This window comes from Dreissena polymorpha, chromosome 11, assembly GCF_020536995.1.
Source record: "Dreissena polymorpha isolate Duluth1 chromosome 11, UMN_Dpol_1.0, whole genome shotgun sequence".
In the NCBI taxonomy this organism is placed as follows: domain Eukaryota; kingdom Metazoa; phylum Mollusca; class Bivalvia; order Myida; family Dreissenidae; genus Dreissena; species Dreissena polymorpha.
This window is the reverse complement of record NC_068365.1, coordinates 25,288,737-25,304,732: the sequence shown is the minus strand read 5'-3', so window position 1 is coordinate 25,304,732 and position 15,996 is coordinate 25,288,737. Positions and strand designations below refer to the sequence as shown.

The 15,996-nt window shown below is 35.7% G+C and overlaps 1 protein-coding gene across 1 annotated transcript; it reads right to left on the bottom strand.

Annotated features, from left to right (window-relative positions):
• Positions 1-1,520: 1,520 nt before the first annotated feature.
• Positions 1,521-12,321, bottom strand: LOC127849706 (outer dense fiber protein 3-like). The gene is made up of 3 exons (XM_052382452.1): positions 12,207-12,321; positions 11,044-11,142; positions 1,521-2,552 (listed from the first exon to the last, which is right to left on the bottom strand). Exons 1-3 carry the CDS (start codon positions 12,319-12,321, stop codon positions 2,065-2,067), a joined length of 702 nt encoding a protein of 233 aa, XP_052238412.1. The 3' UTR covers positions 1,521-2,064.
• Positions 12,322-15,996: the final 3,675 nt, after the last annotated feature.

Here is a 15,996-nt window from a genome sequence, read left to right as displayed (position 1 = left end):
ATCATTGTATTTATTGAGTACATTACATGAGATTCAGGACAACAGCACACAAAATACAAACTATATATAAATAATATACAAACTAAAGGCATATCAAATTATATAACGACGGAAATATCACAGAATTAGTGTAATAAAACAATTTTCTAATCAGCCAAGTATAACATAATTGGTTGCTCTGTTACTTTTTCGGCGTAAGCTTTTAAGCCAGCTTTTCACCTCAACTGACCTTTGTAAGTGTCCAATAAAATTCAAATAAAATTTCCCGCAGCTAGGTACGAATGAATACACTTCATTTATTCCATTGGCTGATTTGAGTATACCACCAGAACATTGGAAACATATCCGCGTCTTTGTAACACTGTTTTACTGCATGAAACAATTTTATCTCTAATGAAAAGGCTTAATAGATAGAACAGTTTTACACTCAATTCTCGACATTAATACAGTTTGTGCGTGCACCTTTTATTTTCAGAGAATCACCAGCGCAAAAGCGTTTATACTTAAAGGCTATATTCTCATATTTAGTACTTACTTCCATATTCCTGTCAACATGTTAACATGTAAAAGTATAAAGAGCAGTGGAAGCGAGGCCTCACTTTAATGCATTGCATTTCAACCCGCGAGGTATCGGGTCAATTCGCGGTTAGTGTGTGAATGTCAGAGTTTATATACAGGTCATCACCGGAGTTCACGGCCAGTAAAATAATCGTTATATAATAAAGACGCTATCCATGAACTATGTGACCTGGAATGTTCTTAAGACCAGAAAAATGTTAAATGAAGATATCCAGCAATATAATTATGGTATGTCAATAATAGATTCTAAATGTGTTTTCAACAATAAAATGATAAATACTATTTTTGATTAATTAAACAATATTTTTCCACCATATTGACTTATGTATTAAGCATGAGCGCGATGATTCTCGATACTGTTAATAATCAAATCAAATAGCAATGCCCGACAAACCACTTAAACAAGTTTGTTCGAAGAACGCGCCTAAACATATGGATACTTCGCGTGTGGCCGGTTGACTCATATGTTTTAATTTCACTTCCATTCTTCTTTTGGTTTTCTGTTTTGTATCTATAGGTTTATGACCAGCAATATGTAATAATGTAAAATAAGCCGTGAAAACTCCACGTAACATCCAGTACTGCGTGTGATGCAGCTAAGAGCTGCACAGAAAAAGACATTCGCTATCCTTGATCTCATTCGTTGAACTATCAACGCCGTATATCTTTTTTAAAGATATTTCTTGTTATGAATGACAAAATAACAAGCGCCCTGCTCATATGTCATTATGCTGAAAAAAATGAAACGTATGTACTATTTAGAAACAAAGGAACCGGAAATTAAAACGATTCTCCAATATACCAAATGAACACAAATTTGATGTTTTGAAATCAAGATTGCATTACCCCGCTTCTTCAAAGATGCATATACGATCTTTGTGAGTGTTAGTTCTATTACGACAATGATTATACATATTTATCGAACGTTCACAAGATCGGAATGGGGATTTCTGGTTTAATAAATCTGATAGTCGAATATATTTGAATAAGAAAAAAGAACATTCGAACATTGTTTCAGGATGATTTCAAATTCATAATAGCATAATTAAAAACCTTGTCGGCGTATTTTTGTACGATTTGTGCATACCGGTACCTACAATTAAAATTGATAAACATGGTAGTAATTTGATATCGTTGACAAAAAAGAGTACGTCTTTCACATACTTCAACGAAACTACCAAGGTAACTATATAATACATAGTTTAGGTTAATAAAAATGCACGTACATCTATCTATGCAAGTGAACAATAGAAAACAATTTTCACACAGGAATAAGTGACATAAGAAACATAATACCAAATGTACAAAATATAGATATACTTATTATATGCCGTAGTTAAATTTCATTACCAAAAAGTGGTTTTCGAGAAAAGCTTTTACGCATCGAGGTTAGGGCAATGAAAAATCGTTGCTAGCGGAGGACGTTGAAAATTTGTGAGAAACATTAAACACTAAATATTAATATTTGCATAACAAATAAATATGTTAAGCTACATCCGCCGGTGTTATGGTAGGCATAACAAACTCCGAATGTCTAATCCCGATCACGTGCTTGGGTCCGCTTTTAAAGAAACTGTTTACATTCTGCGGATTATACGTCCCGGGTCCAGGGGCGGGATTGTACTTTGTCGGCACAATGTTTCTTCCTAGCATCGAATACTGCGGGCTCCTCTTTTTCGTGGAATTGTCCGAATGAAGCGTGTAGCCCGCAGGCCCAGGGGTCTTGGCCAGATCCTCGGCATACCCGAACTTTTCCCGACGCTCGCACATGGAGATTGCAATACCACCCGGCTGGTGTGGGACGCGGTTTCCGAGGGTCGACGGCAGCATGTACGTATTGGACGACGGCGTCGCGTCCACAGAGCGCAGCTTGTTCCGGTGCGCAATGATGAAGGCGGGCGCCTTGCGCATCCATGTGGGCGCCATATTGGTGGTGTCATAAGCTGCCGGTCCCGGCTCGATGCCTTTCTTCTCTGTAATGAAACAACGCCAAATAAATTTATATGCGTACATTTTGAGTGTGCCCATTCATGAAACAATGGAATAAGTTAAAGGTTTCAACCAATCCTTGAATTTTATTCAAAAGCATAAAGCGTGAGTTTATTTTTATTTTTTATCAATACCTCAGAAATAGATAAATTCACTGCACGTTCATTAGCGTGGTTGTGAGAAATATTTATGAATGTCTTAATATGTCATTTGAAAGTCGCAATGCTTTGATAAGCAAATCGTTACAAAGAGTCTGGTACAAATGTACACCGCGTTATTTGTAAATCCTTTATCGGTAAATACACTACCGCACAGTCCCTTTTGTATAAGTATAAAGTACCAAAACTAGTATGAGACATTGGCCACATAGAGTTTTCACTTTAATTAGTTGTGCAAAACATGTATTACATTTTTAGGGTATACTAAAACAGAGGAGGTAATCACGTTATAGTCAAGTTGGCTACGTCCATGCCGAGACAGTCATTTTTCGCCGTTGAAATTTCTTCGTTACTTTTGTTTAATTTTTAAATGACGCTCACTTTCCAGCCACATCAGTAAAAAGATGATTAGCTTATTTCGTATTAAAATTCGCTTTATCTATCGACTTTACTCCCCGCTAATTTTCTTCGTTGAGCTGTAATTAGGTTATCCCGCTAAAAAAATCGGCGCGAGTAAAGTCGAGATATAGAGCGAATATTAATACGAAATAAACGTTGTAATTTTCTTGCTGATATTATATGATATTGAACGTTTTTTTAACAATCAATACAAGTAATAACGGGTATAAAACGGTATATAAATACCTGCCTCGGCATGGACGTCGCTATCTTGTTTTTCACGTGATTACCCAATCTGGTAAACGAAACAGACGTTGAATGACGGTTTCCAATTATCGCTTGCCATGTATTCACAGTGCACGTTCTTTCATGTATTGCATGCAATGGCCCATAAGTACTAGTCTAGAGTTATCAAACAGTTCTGTGTACATGTATGGTTGCCCTCGATTCGTAGTTGATATTGCGAAAATCAACCCATGTTTTGCAAAATGGGAGTTCGTAATTTAAAAAAATGTGTTCGCTTTGATGTCCGTTAGTGGTTCCATTTAACGTTGTAACCTGGGTAACAATTCCAGCTTTAAAAATTTACAATTCAATTCAATGTTTTATTAAAGTCTCATCCATTTCATGTACATCATAATTACATAGCATTAAAACACACATAAAACATGAAAATGTCCATTCTATATAAGAATTATAAGAGACTACATGTATGAAGAGTTAAATATTGCGTATCTTCCACATACTTGTTCTCTATATACATATTTACATTTAAAAAAAGTTAGTTTAAAGTTAGGTTGCCATTGCTAATACATGATTAAGAACTGACATAAGATAAATTGACGTAAAATACTGACACTGCGAAACGAGGCACGGACGCGTTTAATATAAAATTGTGTAAGATATCAACTATCACCTCTGACCAGGTCGGACATAAATTCATTAGCAATGGTTACCCTTGCTTAGATTAAAACTAACCGACACTATAAGCAAAGACCATATTTACATAGCTTACAAAACCAATCAGATAAAAATTATAACTATAACCCCCCTGAACAGTGACTCCAGAATGATAGAGACATACTTAGCAGAACAGAAATCCAGTTCATACTTCTTCCGCAGGAATCAATAGCCCTACCCAGTTTCCCCTAACAATCTGTGTGACTTAATACAGGATTGGGTTTCCTCATTCTGGGTGTACACCATTTAAGGAAGTTATTTCGCACTACCTAACATGTTGCAATTGTGGATATAATAATGAAAATAATATAATACATGTACTCCAAAAAAGGTCTCATTACAGTTTTAAACCTATGTATTTTTTCCTTTACTGAAGAATAGAATAGCAGGTTTTTGCTGATAAGTACATAACATTCTCTGTAGTAAATATGTATTTCAATTTTTCACAATATGACATGGCATGACTATCAGGATTTTCACTTAAATTATCCATTAGCATTTTCCTTGCATCAACATACAATGGACAGTGAAAGAGTACATGTATTTCATCCTCGATATTATCTGTACAATGGAAACAAGTTTTATTACATAGCTCAATATTTTCAAACCGGCCAGTCTCTAACCTAAGCGGCGCCACACCACACCTAAACTTCGTTAAAGCACTTCTATAATTGAATGGTATATTGCTAATATATGTTTCAGTACCAAAATCTACTTTAAAAAGTTTATAAGTTCTTAATTTATTTCTTCATATGCCCCTTTGTCCAGATTCTCTATTAATTACATTTTTCCATTCAACAGGTTCCTTCTCTAATAACTTAGATTCTATATCCTTTATAACATGTTTTCTATTACCTAATGGTGAATCTACAATATCAGACATATTAAGCTCATCTAAACACACCTTTAATCTTGTGTACCCATTTCGGACAGTTACTGATTTTGTCCAATTATACATTTTCTTGTTAATTCTAGGTTCATCCATATTCACATTTCTAAAATGCTGTCTAAAAACAGATATTCATTGTTTAACTATTGGTGGTGTCCAGCCCATTTCACCCAAAACAGCCGCATTTGGCGTGTATTTACCAACACCAAGATAGTACCACATGGCTCTATTCTGAACTGCGTTGATGCATGAGTAGGATTTATCTCCCCATATTGGCGAACTATAATTCATTATGGGCCATACCATGGAATCAAACAGTTTTGTAAAGGTTGAAAACTGGAAGCCACCAAAAGCTTTACATTTAGAAATTACTAAACCCAGAGCTCTAGATGTAGACATAGCTACACTTTTTGCTATTTCATGGTAGTCTAAGTGCTCATTTAAGATAACACCAAGGTATTTATAACAATGTACAATTTCTAAGTTCATACCAGCAATGTTAAACACATGTTCAATTTTTAAAATAAGTTTTGGTCTAAAATGAACAATTTTTGATTTTTCACAGTTAACTTGCATTTTATTTCGTGAACACCAGACAGATAGGGAATCTAACAACAGTTGGAGGAAAACAGAATTTTCTGCGAGCAGAACTACATCATCGGCAAAAAGGAGGATAAACACTTTTTGATCATCTATGTCAATACCTACTCCTAGGCTACTCAACAAAGATATCAAATCATTTATGTAGAGATTGAAAAGCACAGGGGACAAAGGACAGGCCTGCTTCAGGCCGCATTTGACGTCAAACGACTCTGAATCGAAACCATTTATCCGTACACAACATTTCGCATCACTGTATAGAGACATCACGGCTTGAAGCAGGCGGCCCCGTAGTCCCCGTAATTTCTCAAATAAAAGAGATCTATCAATCGTGTCGTACGCTTTCCGATAGTCAATAAAGGCTGTGAAAGTTGATAACTTTTTCAATTTTCTGGTTTTAATTACATTTGTCAAAGCATGGACATGATCAATAGTGCTCTTTCCCTTAATAAACCCATTTTGTTCATCATGAATAACATTTTCTATTGATCACCATTGTGCGATACGGTTATTTAATACACTACAATATATCTTGTACATAGTAGGGGCGAGTGTTATTCCACGGTAAGACATACTGTAGGATCTCTTGGATCTGCCGTTGAAGACTTGGGTATAGGCGATATAATGCCTTTTGACCAAGCTTTGGGCACTATACCAGTAATAAAACATCTATTATATAACCCAGAGGCGTATTCAGAAAATTTTCAGAGGGGGGGCTCAACTGGGGAGGGTGCGGGAGGGGTGTCCCCTTCCGTCGTCGATTTTTTTTTTAAATGGCACCTTGAAATGATGCGATTTCCTGGTATCTAATCCGCATTTTGCATGATAAAAGTGCATGTGAAACAAATAAAAACTTGAGTTCACACACCAAGTGTGACAGACACACGGACAGACAGACACACAGGGGTAAATCAAATGTCTCTCAAACCACTAAAGTGATGGGAGACATTATCTTTATCAATAACTTTTTTAACGGAGTTAGATGGGTGGACCTCCTATTTAACCTTGTTGGATATCCTACTAGGTCAACTTAGGTACAACATTTAAATGTTTATGTCCATGTCCCTATGAATGGAAAGCAGGCACACAGCGGACAACCTGTCCTGACCCATTGATGATCTTAGTTTTGTCTTAACAAGTCCTTGGGCACTGATACTCCTTTCACACTCGCATGATGTGACAGGGAACACACATGATATGGACAAAACAGTGTAAATGGTGGGGTAAAGCTGGGAATCACAATGTGCAACAGAGCCCTGAAGGGAAGTAGGTGGGTTGGGTACACCTTTCCACCTAGCCTGCCCTATAAAGTGCAACTCGGCAGGGAGGGACTGAGGGGAAGGGAGATCATCATTGAACCATTCAAGGTCACCAGCACTGACGGGTGAGGAGCACATTTGTTCAGGAATAAACTTCAATCCCATGGCTGCCTTAGTCTGCAAATCACTGAATTGGGTGTCCATTTCGTTCACAAAAGTGTCAACAAAGGGAGTCGTTAGGTTTCTTGTGAAGTTTAATTCGGGTGTTGCTGCCTCGATGTTGTCACGCTTTAAGAAAATGATTTAGTTTCATATAGCAAAGTAATTCTTCATTTTTGAGTCTTTTTTAATTTTAAAAACTATGGATGAACATCAAAGCAGTTAGCCCGATTTGTAAAATAACCAAATAAAAAAAAAATGCCATTCATTAAAGCAGGTATATACGATCTTTTATATGTGTTTAATTGTAATATATTTATAAAATATGTTACAATAACACAAAATAGGCAAGAAAAATTATACATTAAAGCCGAATTTCATAAAATGCAGCAAAGACAAATTAGCGCCCCGAGCCGATTGTGACGTACATATTTTCCTACAATAACCGAAGCATGCGTCTTTGTATTAGGATTGGAGTTAGTGTTCGTGTGTCGTATGAATAGATATCTTTGCAGGAACTCAAATAAACCGTTAAACTAAGTTTAGATTCACATCGACACATGTTCTTCTTAACTTTTATTTTAATTTATATTGAAATATATATATAATAAGTTTTTTACACATTTTATATAAATTCATAAATATTTGACAAAATCGTATATACCCGCTTTGAGTGTGCAGTTTAATTTCACTGGCAATAACTTGTTACTCAAAAGGATTATCACTCTAAAGAGCTAATACCAACTAAATTCATCAAAGAAATTACCGAAAAAATAATGATTGTCCATTGTGTTCGTCTAAACTCTTTAATTGCTACAAATTGAAATATTGTTTTTCACAAGTCTTATGCGGCAGCCAATTGTAAGCATTTATCTATAGCTAAATGTATGGATGAATTTCATTAGTTGAATGAATCTTCTTCAGCCAATCAAATAGCGCAGTTTATTACTTACAGTCAATGAAGCGTTCACTTTAGCTGACGAAGGTTAGATCGTCTGTACACATGCCTGGGGGCTAATCACACAAAACGACAGCTGTTTATGGCTTTATAAGGGACATATGACAGGAAATACACAAGTGGATTGAAACTGTAAGGGGCTCATTTTTATTAAAAATCGTGTCTAGCCAGCCAGCTGGGGGGGCTTTAGCCCCCTAGCCCCCCACCTAAATACGCCTCTGTAACCTATGCAACATAACTAGAGCCCCATCATTTTTTAACAACTCATTATGTATCTGATCATAACCAGGAGCTTTTTCAGATTTTTCAGCTAAAATACATACGGAATATTACGCTAGTCAATTGTTCCAAGAGTTTGTATCACTCGAGTGGCTTGTGTGATGACGTATCACACGAGAGGCGGAGAATCGAGTGTGATGCGAAATAGCACAAGCCACGAGAGTGATACAAACTCTTGGGACAATTTACTAGCGTAATATTCCGTTTAATTATATACAACAACTAACGAAAAAAGTCAACAAATGTATTTTTTACTTTAAAAAAAACTGACAAAACAATGACTCAAACGATACGCCATAGTTTATTTAAGACGCGTATGAGTACAGTTTATGTAAATTAACGTGTTAACATACGAACCGGGAAAACACAGGTTTCCGACACGCTTACCTTAATGCCATCGTTAATCCAATTTTTATAACAATTAAGTTGACAACTTTAATCCGATGTTTATAACAAAAACGTTTAAACGATATGCACTTCCACTTTTATCTTCCATGTCTTTATCGAAACTTAGTTTAAACCACACTATTTTATTGTATTCCTATCGAAATATACACTTATGCATGATAAACACACACTCCAAAATACGTTTTTAACACATAGTTTACTGTTAAAAATACCACGTCCGACATGTCGTTACAGAGTTAAGATAAAACTATTGTGTTTTGTCACAGAAATGACGTCACACGATGTGCTACGTAATATATTTCGTAATATAAAATATTTATATTTTCGGTGCGTGTAATGTGACGTTATTAAATGGGTCGAAGAAGTCCGGCTAGTATGGTAATACGGAATTGGAAACAGCGAGTAGCGTAATACGGGATTTTTTAACCAGGTTTTCCGAAGGAAAAAACTGGTTATTAGATTGGCGAATGCGGGCGGGCTGGCTGGCGGGCTGGCGGGCGGGCGGAACAAGCTTGTCCGGGCCATAACTTTGTCGTTCATTGTGAGATTTTAAAATAATTTGGCACATTTGTTAACCATCATTAGACGGTGTGTCGCGCCAAAAAATTACGTCAATATCTCCAAGGTCAAGGTCACACTTTGAGTTCAAAGGTAAAAAATAGCCATAAATGAGCTTGTCTGGGCTATATCTATGTCATTCATTATGAGATTTTAAAATCATTTGGCACATTTGTTCACCATCATGGGACGGTGTGTCGCACGAAAGAATCACGTCAATATCTCCAATGTCAAGGTCGCCACGACTAAAAATAGATTTATTTTAAAACAAACTTACAAAGGGGGTTAATTTTGTTTGTTCATTTCAAAAGTTCAGTTTGAGTTGTCTCCCTTTATCAGATTTTTTTTTCACAATGAAAACCTGGTTTTGTGACAATTTTGTCCCTTGTTATTTCAACGATTGATACAACCTGTATTTTTTTTAAAGCATTTAACAGGTATATAATAAATTTAAGAACCTCATCAATATGTATAATTCTATCAAAAACAGAGCCTTCATCTATAGATATTACCATCAGGAGTTGAACAATCAAAATTGTTATTATTACTATTATCGATTGTGTCCTCTGGGTTAAGAAGCATTCCGAAGTCAGAACACCAATTGTTACGAACAGCATTAGGGTCATTACTGATGGAGCAGTCGGCCAATTTTACCTCAAAAGGAATTTTCTTCAATCGTTCATTTCCTATCCCTATTTTCCCAATAGTCTTCCAAAAAGAACCTGACGAAGCATTAACTATAGATTCCAAATCAAGCTGAGCCTGATAGACAAAATGCCTCTTAGCCCGTTGGACACCACTATCAAAATGTTTTCTACTCTGAGCATAGATATGCTTATAATGTGGTTTTTCATTTGTTTTACATTTTAACCATTGTTTTTCTGCTTTACACATATTTGTCCATAACATTGGTAAGTGATCAGACCACCAAGGTTTTTTGGACTTAAATTTCTTCTTTGTGTTACCAGAGGAAGACAAAGTAATAACCTTATGATTTAATTTTTCATACATATCACCATGAACTATGTTGACAAACTCATCGTAAGCTTTATTAATATTATCTTGAGACATAACTGAGCTCTCCAGCTGATTAATTGTGTGTAAAATCTTGTTTCGTACATCAAAATCAGACAAAATAGTTGCATCAACATTTTTTGTATCAAAATTTGTTTTTTCTATTAAAATGGATTTTTCTCTCTGTTCAATATCATCAGAAGTACAATTAACATCAAACAATATATTCCATCTAAGGAGAGAATGATCTGGTAGTGCATTTTTGCCAAGTTGCCTAAATAGAGATGCTTTATCCACAACATCAGACACTTTAAGTACTCCGAACTGCCCAAAACTTGTATTTAGTGACTCATAAGGAACAAGGCAATAATCTACAACCGATGCAGCCTGTGGGCCAATAAATGTGAAGTCATTACTTAAGGAGCTTCTACCATTTAACAACAGTTTCAATACTTCGCCAGGTATTTACTTAGGAATATAACGCAAAAATACTACCAAATGCGATTTCAAAAACACGTATTGCCTTCGTGACGATATAATAATATTTCGGAGTCCTCGCACAATGACGTTTTGAAGATGAACATCACGCTCTTACGCACAATCACATACAATATTCTTGGGCTTTAGACTAAGAAATAAAAGTATTTAAAATAAAATGCTCTTGTTATGAAATTAGGCATCGAATCACGCACGCACGTCGCGCCTGTTCTTTCCTTCTTCACAATGGGTTGGGGAACACGGGGAAAGGTCTCGCAACACGCAAACGGAATTTCGTAATGCACCACGTGTTTGTTTAATATTATACGAGCACGGAAACTGAAGTGTGTATCTTACCCGGAGTCTTGCGTTTGTAACCAAAGGAAAACGCGGGTGTGCTTTTCTGGGATGTTGTGAACACGGGAAAGTACACGGGTCGGCTGTCCGTCTTCAAAGCTGTCAAAAAACACTCGCACTTTAAGACTGGTTTTTCACTGGCATTGTTTGTGCATTGTTTGTTTATAAACTTATGATTTTAATAAATATTACACAAATGGCATTCTACAAAAAAATTCACTCCATTTACTTTTTTTCTTCAAAAGTAATCGATCCTGCGCAAACATTGATAGCAAAATATGTTGCCTATTCTTTTTGTAATACATAATTAATATTATTATGTTTTCCCTGATTTTATTTTTTTTAGTTGTAAACACTTGAAATACGCATACTTACATAATTTGATTTTAATGAATAACACTGATCCACAACGATTAGATTTGGTTAGAAGTAAAAAAAAAAAAATGCAATCCGTGGTTTTCAGTTTAGAGCAGTAAGAGAAGAGTTAATGTTATTAAAGCTTCTTTTTCTTTCAATTGTTCTAAATGTGTCCGAAAAAAGTTATCAAAATTACGTGTTAAATTCGTTATTCTTCAACTCACACGGCTATATAGCTTGCGAGTATTTTAGACAGAAAGGCCACGCCCGTGATTATTTGTGTCTTGTTCTGAGAAAATTGGGCTTAATGCATGTGCGTAAAGTGTCGTCCCAGATTATCCTGTGCAGTCCGCACAGGCTAATCATGGACGACACTTTCCGCTTTTATGGTATTTTTAGTTTCAAGGAAGTCCCTCCTTGCCGAAAATCAAGTTTAGGCGGAAAGTGTCGTCCCTGATTAGCCTGTGCGGACTGCACATGCGAATCTGGGATGACACTTTACGCACATGCATTATGCCCAGTTTTCTCAGAACGCGGCTCAGTTGACTTATGAGGGTCCTGCAGTATACGAGCTTCATTTTTTATTTGGTAAGCATGTAAGATTCGTACTAAAACGAAGCGTCAGATTGTTAATTTGCGGTCGCCTAATGATGTGATATGATTAAATTATGAAGACGCATGCCGCAATGTTTCTTCCCAGAAAACAATCACTCGAGAATATCTATAAAAAAAGAGGCTTTCGTTGTGATCGGGCTTAAATAATAGATTCAATCATAAAAAACTAGTTCACATTCGGTTTTACTTACACCAGGAGCGGGATCCAAACGAGAACGCCGGTGCAAACTTTTTCGTAAGGTCCGCCTGGTTCCTCCCAACGGTCGTCGGCAACTGGTAGTGCGCTGGTCCCGGCCCTGAACCCATAGCAACATGCGTTGTTTATTATATAAGTACACGTGTATGCACATATGGCATCATCTAGGTAACATACACGCTCACGTAAGCAAGAAGCTCAAAAGCAACCCTTGCTAACAGTGTTCGCGCATAGTTTATACGTTTAACCCATTTATGCCTAGTGGACTCTCCCATCCTTCAAAATTCGATTAATTTATTTCCAAAATTAGGGATGTCTAGTATAGTTATTTCTATATATAGATTTTTTTTACAGAAATTCTTTTAAGCAAACATGCGGCGTCTCATCTGGGTCTACGCTGTCTGCCAAGGCATTTTTCTAGACGCAAGGCATAAATGGGTTAAGATCTTTTTGGGAATTCGCTATAGTTTAGCTAACCACCAAAGTTTTTATTTGGTTATCCGGAATTCGGCAAACTGCCTTTGCCCAAATACCTATACATACACGAAATATGGCCGAGACAGGATATCAATAGTGTTCTCCGGAAGCTCCAGCAGCCGGCAATTTCACCTGTTAATTCAATCTATATGCCGCCTACTTTCCCCCCAAATATCAATTGAAATGGTGAAAATACACCAGTTTAAATGCTTAGTCGCCGGCTTCTTTGAAAATATAACAAATTCTTCTGAAAAAAACTGATATACAATATGACGTATTTACAGATGAACGACATCACAATCAATAAACGTTTGCAGAATAACAATTAATGAGTATGACGATGTGACAAGTTTGAAAGCTGCTGCCAAACAGTTGCGACGTTTGTTTTAGTTCAATAGCATGTTTGCAAGACATCATTGATAACTGATAACTCAGGGTGTCATGGTATTATATTTTATACGCAGTACGTTATAAAATGGACAACACAATACACATTACTTTCGTTGGCTGTGAGGCTAATGTATCATTCCATCCTTCAAAATTGTATCTGTCATTCTTTGAGACAATTTAGGTGTATAAAGAAAGCATTGTGTCCAGATTCTCTAAAGGTGATTTCAAAACGTGGCATCATTATTTATATTCGCACATTTTTTTTTAATATTCATCTGTTCCCTAAAAAATGGTATAATAATGAAGTTTGATCATTTATCATTTTCAGCCAATAACGCAATATTTTAGTTTTCATAAAGCGACGAAAGGGAATCTTTCCAATGCACCAAGTGCAACATAGATTCAAGTAAATTGTTCTACAGAAAGAATATTTGTTTCAAAATATCTTGTATAATTTTTCATTATGTGAGTTTTCACAAATGCCAACCAACCAGGTACTATGATTGGTGCCGCGTAAGCTCAAGTCTCACTATTGCCGGTAGAGCCCCGGTCCATCCCGGTTTGCTTACGCCGGTCGACCGGCGAAAACCGTGATGATGCGTATAATTTTTTCTGGTATATCTCGGATTACGCACTGGGGCTTCACCGGCATCATTGTGAGACTGGGCCTTTACGAATCGAATTGTCGAATCAAATGATTTTCACATATAATTTGACACGGCTAAAAAAATAAAAAATAAACAATGTGATGACATGCTTTAAGAGCTTGTTCATTTAATATTTTTACTGTATAAGGCATATTTTAGTGTAAAGGAATTTTATTTCCAGGTACACAAAATAATCGACGATTTAAAAACACTCATTATTTATTTACCATGAGTAGTTATACATGAATTTTCGTTTTTTCAAATGTACATATTTTCGTTTTATATACATTCAGTTTAAGCACCCATTCAGATGAGAGTTTCAAAGTTTATTGTCTAGTCCATGACATGTACAATATAATAATACATACAATAACACAATTTACAAACATGCATGGCCAATCTTATAGATTTGTAAAAGACATTTAAGTGTGTAATATTACACTTAAAACTATTGCTTTTTTCTTTTCTTTTTTACAAATACATGTTTCATAAACATACATCATAAAAAAAACAAAAAAACAAAACAAAAACATATTGCCCCTGTTAAATTATGTTAAACACCTGTAATAAAATATTGAAGTTGGTAAAACACTGGTGATTGTAAAACTGGGTACTAATGCGCATAGTTAAAATGATGTAAAAAAGCGATTACCTAAGTGAACTGGTTTACAGCGGCATTCTGTATTTTAATAAAACAGTTATTTAAGATGGTTAAAAAATAAGAAGCATTTATGTTATAAACCACTAGTTACATTAAAACCTAAATAACTATATTTGAGCGTTAAAGAGAATTTATCATCTTTAATCCTATATAATAGATTTTATACACAAAGACGCTCAATATACCATCAACTTATGACTAGAATTTCTTACTATACACAAGTACATTATATGACAAAGATAATAAATATACTATCGCTGCTATTTACATAAAATAAGCAACACTACTACTTATTTACACATGTAGAACTGTCTTCTTTGTAAAATTAAAAAGCAGGTTTTGGCTAAAATTCTTGTTAATCCTTCATTGATAAAAAGGGATTTCAGCCTATCGCTATTCGACATGTTCATAAAATTTGGAGTAGAAACAACAGATGAGTAAACTTTTACATCGTTACGTTAGTTTTGAAGACTCACTGGAGTAGTGAACAATTCATTATAATCCACATATAACAGCATATAAACAGAAAGCGAATACAATTAGTCATTTGTAAAATTGTGAACATCATTACAATACTGAATATCATCTGTAAACAATATAAATATTATAATCGAAAGGGGTACTCATTGTCTACCCATCAAGCCTCAACGAAATCAATATATGACATATCTTTAGCCTTTTTGTATGCCCCTGCTAGGGTGGCATTAAGCAGTCCAGCTGTCCGTCCGGCATTCCATTATCCGGACTTTTTCCTATACACTGTAAGAAATTGACCTGCTATTTGTATGGTGTACGAACTGGTCCAAAACTATTCTAAACTGTCCGAGATGGTTTTACTCAACTGTCCCGGACAGTTTCTTACTTTTGAACCGCTCGTGCGTCTGTACCGGGCGATTTATAGCAAACGAAGACATACCTCGAATTCGTGCCAAAATGGGGATTTCCCCAGATTCGTTCGTGCGTCCTTTCACTGAAACTAACATCGTGAACTGCACGTTAAAATATCACTTTACAATAATTAAGTTCTTTCGTTGCCAGCACTGTATCCTAAATTCGTTTTTAAACTGATATCAGCGTTTCAACCTTTGTCTATTAAATGCGCAATTTTTATTTACCTCACTTGCATTATTCATCACTCGTTGCCCTGATCAGCTGTTAATGGGTTCTAAACAACAATGAAGAGCACTTAAGCGTTATGTGAGTGTTTGATATTTCGGCGTGATTCCATTCAACACAATGTCCACAAATACTTGATTTTTAAGTTTGATTGAAACAACAACTCAATTTGTACTTAAAGATGTTTTAAATATTAATCTCAACAACAGGAACATAATTTTTGCGCAAGTGTACAGTTTTAGACAATAAAACTCGTACCCTGGCCAATCAATCAGCTTGAGTGTTTTGACATTTATATTTAACTCTCATTGATTTGTTGGCATTGTGCGAGTGTGAATAAAATCACACACTGAGTTATACAGTCCTGTTTATCGTAACCATTGGGGATTTAAAACTTTTACACTAGCGTTTCTAGCATTTCACTGTCTCCATAAACAAATCCAGAAAAAAATGTTAAAGGAAAAGGTATGTGGGCGCGTTTAATATTTATTAAT

Excerpts from the sequence above, each read along its gene's own strand:
- LOC127849706 (XM_052382452.1), bottom strand. The coding sequence starts at position 12,321 with ATGGGTTCAGGGCCGGGACCAGCGCACTACCAGTTGCCGACGACCGTT. Across the intron at positions 11,143-12,206 it reads GTTTGGATCCCGCTCCTGGT|CTTTGAAGACGGACAGCCGA; the intron begins GTAAGTAAAACC and ends GTTTTTTGACAG. Across the intron at positions 2,553-11,043 it reads TTACAAACGCAAGACTCCGG|AGAAGAAAGGCATCGAGCCG; the intron begins GTAAGATACACA and ends GTTTCATTACAG.